This window comes from Vespa crabro, chromosome 8 (assembly GCF_910589235.1).
Source record: "Vespa crabro chromosome 8, iyVesCrab1.2, whole genome shotgun sequence".
Taxonomy (NCBI): Eukaryota; Metazoa; Arthropoda; class Insecta; order Hymenoptera; family Vespidae; genus Vespa; species Vespa crabro.
In genome coordinates, this window is record NC_060962.1 from 7,385,393 (window position 1) to 7,391,469 (window position 6,077).

Below are 6,077 nucleotides of genomic sequence, written 5' to 3' on the forward strand. Positions count from 1 at the left end.
CTTTTTTTTTGTATATGAAATATTGTAACTTTTTATATAAATTTAATATACAAAATATTTAGGTAATATGTAATATATTATATGAAATAAAATAATAAATTTTTTTAATACATATAAACAAACACACACGCGCCACACACATACACACACATACACATACATATATACTTATAATATTTCGTTGTTAATATACATATAATAACTGTTAATAATATTATAATTTATACATATTGTAGAAAATGATGTAGATGATTTTATTAAAAAATTTTTATATAAATAACTTCTATTCGATACTTGAGTCATTTGGACTTTAGAGTTTACAAGGCGGGAAAGAGGTAGGACTTATTTAGTAGTATAACATTTATGGGGGCAGGTATATACATCACGAGAAAGAAAGGTTACGTTAGTTTTTGTTGATTTTTGTATCGTCGATCTTATTATATATAATATATCGTAATTTGTAAAGAAATATATTTTAAATATTAGATATTGTAATATATATATATATATATATATGTTATACACATATATATATAGTTTATATTTAATTTGTTAAAATAAGGATTATTATAATTTTATTATAATCTTATATCAGATAGAAAGATCTTAACATTTAGACATGTACTATGGAAAACATTAGTTGGGAAGGCAAATTTCTTAATTATTATAATTGCTTGAATATTGTATTTTATAATATTTTACGATATATATATATATATATATATATATATATATATACATATATATATATACATATATATATATATATATCGTAATATTTGTTTTTAATGGAGTGATAATAATATGATATTTTCGTAGGCACAAAACCAAAAGATACATCGGGTCAAACTTCAGAAGATAAAGAGACACAGAATATTGTAACATATAAAAGAAAACGAGTGGACAGTAGTGAAGAAAGTTCTCAATCTTCCGATGATTCCTTATCTCCTGAAGTTAAATATAATGGTGATAATTGTTATATTATCAATTAATTTAAATAAAGTAATATTGATATAATCTGAAGATATTTTTATAGGTCCTCCTGTAAGATATAAACTTTGTTATAAAAACGGACATTCTGAGATTATTAAAGATCTTTGTATATTGCAAGATGGATCCGAAAATAATTAAGAGCTCTGACAATGAAATATATAAGTTATTAATGTCTAGTACAGAAAATAAAATACCTATAATCAAATTGCATAGGATTTCGGTCAATGAATTGTTAAAATATAACCAAGAAAAAATTGCAAATTCTTCAGATTCTGAAGAATTATTTGAGCCTAAAGTATCATCGTCAAAGAATATGCCCATAAGGAAATCAAAGAATTCATTAAAAATAAAATTGAGACGTTCGACAGAGCATAGCAATTATAAAATTGATAACGAAAGGTAAGAATAAATAAATTATATTTGTTTGTTTACTAACTCATTTAACATTCTTTGATGTATTTATATTATAAATTTTTCTTTTTTCTTTTTTTTTTTTCTAGTAAAAGAAAAGTTACAAAAAATAAAAAAGAAAACAATGATCCAGTGATATCACCACGCAGAGTGGAAAGACTTCGAAGTCGGCCTAAAAGGCTTAGTGATTATGAATGTGATATCCATCCTATTGTAAGTTCTTTAAGATCTAGAAGAACTATTAATTATAACGAAGATCTTATTTATGATGATGCATCTTCAAAACATAATAAACGTGCGTGTACATTTTCAAAGGATATCGAAAATAGTAATTATAAGCAACATGGAATAACACAAAAACGATTATCAAAGGTATCAAATAATAATGAAGAAAGTAAAGAGTGTGTTGATGATATTCAATTTCGAAATATAATAGACACACCTAAGAAAGCAATAAAACGTATTTCTCGTACAACATTTACAAGTACGATAGATGAAAATTCAGATGACAATGAGGATAGTTTCTTTTCAATTAAAAAAAATAGACAATCTGTTAGAAATAAAGTATTAGAAAATGAAGGAATTAGAGATAATAATTACAAAGAAATTGATAATTTATGCGATGGCATTATGACGATGTCAGAAAGTGTTTTAACATCAAAAAGAAAAAATGATAGACAGGAACAGGAAATACCTAAAAATATAAAAAACAATGTAAGAACAACTAAATCATCTCTTTCAATGAAATATAATAACTTGACGCCATCCATGGAAAGAAGAGCTACATTATTAATAAAACCATCAACACCTTTACAACAGAGTAGATCAAAGCTACATGTGAGTGTTGTACCAAAGTCATTACCTTGCAGGGAAGAGGAATTTAATAATATCTTCACATTTTTAGAAGGAAAATTAATGGATAAATGTGGAGGGTATGTTGATAATAGAATATTGTAAAGTATTGAAAAATAAAGAGATTTGTATTTTCATACATATAAAATGTTTTTAATATTTGTTTATATATAGATGCATCTATATAAGTGGAGTGCCTGGAACAGGTAAAACTGCCACTGTAAATGAAGTAATACGTTGTTTAAAAAGATCAGTGGAAAAGGGAAAGCTGGATGATTTTAATTTTTTTGAAATTAATGGTATGAAATTGACAGAACCAAGACAAGCTTATGTGCAAATTTGGAAACAATTGAGTGGTAAAACTTGTACATGGGAGAAAGCATATCGTGAACTTGAGATGCAATTTATTAATAAAAATTCTAAAAGACCAATGACTTTGTTACTTGTAGATGAGGTAAATTCAAGATAAATTCATGAGTTCATTCAATTATAATTATGAAATTATTAATATATGTTTTTAGAACTTGCTTCGTTAATTTTTATGAATATGTTTTATGTTTTTTTCTTTTCTATTATTTTTATTTTATTTAGACAATTCTTTTTATTTTTATTTTTGTAAATTTAGCTTGATCTTTTGTGCACGAAACGACAAGATGTAATATATAATTTATTAGATTGGCCTACAAAAGCAAATGCACAATTAGTAGTTATTACCATAGCTAATACTATGGATTTGCCTGAAAGAGTATTTATGGGTCGTGTTACCTCACGATTAGGTCTCACGCGATTAACGTTTCAACCGTACAACCATAAACAATTACAAGAAATAGTATTAACTAGACTTAAGGATACAGATGCATTTAGAAGTGAAGCTATACAATTAGTTGCACGGTAGGTAATAAATATTCATAAAAATTTTTTTTAATTTGAAATTAATCAATTATATGCTATACGTTTATTAATTACTTATAAAAAATATAGGAAAGTATCTGCTGTTTCTGGAGATGCTCGTAGAGCTTTAGATATATGTCGCCGTGCTACTGAGATTACAGAAATCCATGGAAGAAAAAAAGTTATCATGGAAGATGTAAATGAAGCTTTATTAGAAATGATAGAAAATTCTAAAGTTCAAGCAATAAAACATTGTTCAAAAATGGAACAAATGTTCTTGCAAGCTGTATCGGCGGAAGTAACTCGAACTAGTATTGAAGAAGCATGTTTTAAAAATATATATAATCAACTTTGTTCGATGTGCTCTTTTGAAGGTTTGTATGTTAAATTAAAATTAGTAATGAAAAAAAGAAAAAAATTTTTTTTTATTTATATATTTTATTTTTGTAGGTATTAAGATACCTACGTTAACAGAAATATTAGCTATATGTGGAAGATTGGAAGCTAGTAGATTGTTAATACGTGACAATGTACGAATGGATATACATCAAAGAATTTTATTAAATGCATCAGCAGATGATATTCATTTTGCATTACAACCAATTGATCTTAATTAAAAAAGTTTACTTGATTTGTTTACTTTATTTAAATTCTTTATAACTGAATGTAAAAGTTTTGTTATATTGACAAGTGCCTTACTTTTTAATACAGTAAATATTTTATAACTCTTTTGAATCTATTTATACAGGATTTTATAAATAAGATGAATGAAAATAAATTATGAATAAGAAGAAAAATATTTGAAATTATTAAACACATATATGTGTCTGAATTACTCTAGATTATTTCTAGTGTACTTATATAGATCTATATTAATAGATATCAATTGCATAATATGTTCTGTCTATAAGTAATCATTTTTTCATCTAACTGTACATAATTCATGTGCCTTAAAAATTTTGTGTAACAAATATATATATATATATATATATGGTTTTGTATTAATTATTCATATATATACGTACATTTTGTGATATAATTTATAATTTTATACGTGAAAGATGAATGTTGAAGAAAATCTTGAAGAAATTATTCTTCAATTACATAATGACTGTAATTGGAAGGATATTGTGAATTTAACTTCTGTTATTGACAGTTCAAAAAACAATAGATTATTTTGGGTACTTCCAACTTTGGATGATTTAAGTTGGATAACTGAAATAATTAAGAATAATAATATATCAGGAATAATCAGCATTGGTTGCGGTTGTGGCTTAATCGAATGGTTATTGCAAAATTACTCCGGTGAGTATTTATATGGCATAGAAATTTTGAATTAATTAAAGATAAATGAATTCATTTCTAAAAACTATATAAATATTAAATTCATTTTGTATTTTTTAGGTTTAAATATTGTTGGTATAGAATTGGATAGTTCATGGTGGCACAGTAAATATGCCCCCCCATTATTTCTTGAAAATATTGTTTTTATTAATGAAAAAAAAGGGAAAAATCTTTCTGTGCCAAAAGATTATGCACTTTTATTCTGTTATTTTAATAATGGAGAAGCATTTTGTAATTACATAGCTAATTATGAAGGAAATATAATAATTGTCATTGGACCTGCAGAGGGCCAAGAACGTTCTACAGATCCACTTCCATTTGATGAGAAATTTGCTAAGTACAATTGGAAGTTACTTACAAAAAGACCAATTATGAATTTTAAAGATTATATTGTTGTGTACACTAGATAATATTGTGTTTGTTTAATTATTTATGTTATTGTTAGAAAAAAAAAAAAAAAATATATATATATATATACATAATCTCTTTAATACCATAAACAGATGATTTTTATTTTATACATTACAGTTTATTCATTATCTCGAATAGTTAATTTGGAAATAATTAATGTTATAAATATTCTAAAATTTCAATCATTATTTGTTGATTATTATTATCATCAAGAGATATATCGAAATGATATTGTCGATTAACGATTATCGATAGTTGCTAAAGATGAGCGACCATTAGAGACAACTTTATTGGTTATAGGTTATAGTTTTTCAATCCGGAGCTTTACAGTTTAAATTGTGATATTATTTTATTACAGCATTCTTTTAATTGTACCGATGATAATATAATAATAAAGTGATTGTTTGATTCGACTTATTAATTAATCGTATAAATCCAGTTATGTCGACGAGTGAAGATAACATAAATACCAAAATAAATACAGATGGAAAGAATAAAGAGACAATATTTTGTACTTTCTGCCCGTCTAAGATACTTAATGTAGGAGCAGCTACTTTTATTATAATGGAGGTAAATTACTTAATTAATATATTGTAATTATTGAATAACAGTGAATATTATTTTCACAAATTATTTTTTCATTTGAATTCAGATATTCAATGTAAACTTTATTTGCCAATATATCTTAATAAATGATCAAATGAATAAAAGATCATATATTAAAATGTATGATCATTTGTAGTTTGCTCTACCACACATACATTCCAAGGGAGAAGGAGAAGGCAATCAACAAGAAACAATAACAGAATATTGGTTAATTGAAGATATGTACACGTTTGAAAATATTGGAGTATCTCATACAGTAGGAAATATAAAATATTTAGCGTGTGCAGATTGTGAAAGAGGTCCAATAGGTTGGCATGATTTAGCAACGAAGAAATCTTATATCGCTTTATCTAGAGTTAAACACGAATAATTAATTTGTAAGTTTGATTTTTATAATTTTATAAAACAAAAACAGAATTAACAAGTATTCTGGTTTGGCCTATACAAAATGTTACTTTATAAAAGAATATTTACCAAAGACAATGACGATTGATTATTATTTAAACTAATTAAAAGTGTCTATTGTGGAAAGGGGAAAAAGAATATAAATATGTATATGTATATATATA

At 25.0% G+C, this 6,077-nt stretch overlaps 3 protein-coding genes across 5 annotated transcripts in view; all 3 read left to right on the plus strand.

The window, feature by feature from the left end:
• The first annotated feature begins 254 nt into the window (after window positions 1-254).
• On the plus strand, window positions 255-3,787 carry LOC124426026 (origin recognition complex subunit 1). Of its 3 annotated transcripts, none has more exons than XM_046967227.1 (8): window positions 255-335; window positions 820-966; window positions 1,037-1,392; window positions 1,494-2,336; window positions 2,431-2,710; window positions 2,882-3,147; window positions 3,238-3,521; window positions 3,598-3,787. In XM_046967227.1, the coding sequence occupies exons 3-8, from the start codon at window positions 1,112-1,114 to the stop codon at window positions 3,762-3,764; spliced, it is 2,121 nt and encodes a 706-aa protein (XP_046823183.1). In that variant the 5' UTR covers window positions 255-335; window positions 820-966; window positions 1,037-1,111; the 3' UTR covers window positions 3,765-3,787. The 3 variants fall into 3 exon arrangements, with proteins under 3 accessions (XP_046823183.1, XP_046823184.1, XP_046823185.1); XM_046967228.1 differs by lacking the exon at window positions 255-335 and adding an exon at window positions 338-397; XM_046967229.1 differs by lacking the exon at window positions 255-335 and adding an exon at window positions 438-460.
• A 421-nt stretch (window positions 3,788-4,208) lies between these two features.
• LOC124426027 lies at window positions 4,209-4,931 on the plus strand. Its single transcript, XM_046967230.1, has 2 exons — window positions 4,209-4,452; window positions 4,552-4,931. The coding sequence occupies exons 1-2, from the start codon at window positions 4,209-4,211 to the stop codon at window positions 4,899-4,901; spliced, it is 594 nt and encodes a 197-aa protein (XP_046823186.1). The 3' UTR covers window positions 4,902-4,931.
• A 241-nt stretch (window positions 4,932-5,172) lies between these two features.
• Window positions 5,173-6,077, plus strand: part of LOC124426028 (guanine nucleotide exchange factor MSS4) — a 2,760-nt gene continuing 1,855 nt past the window's right edge. The window contains exons 1-2 of the mRNA XM_046967231.1: window positions 5,173-5,472; window positions 5,645-6,077. The exon at window positions 5,645-6,077 is cut by the window's right edge and continues 1,855 nt beyond it. Of these exons, the coding sequence (XP_046823187.1) occupies window positions 5,344-5,472; window positions 5,645-5,878 (363 nt within the window). The 5' untranslated portion in view covers window positions 5,173-5,343 and the 3' untranslated portion in view covers window positions 5,879-6,077. The remainder of the gene's footprint in view (window positions 5,473-5,644) is intronic.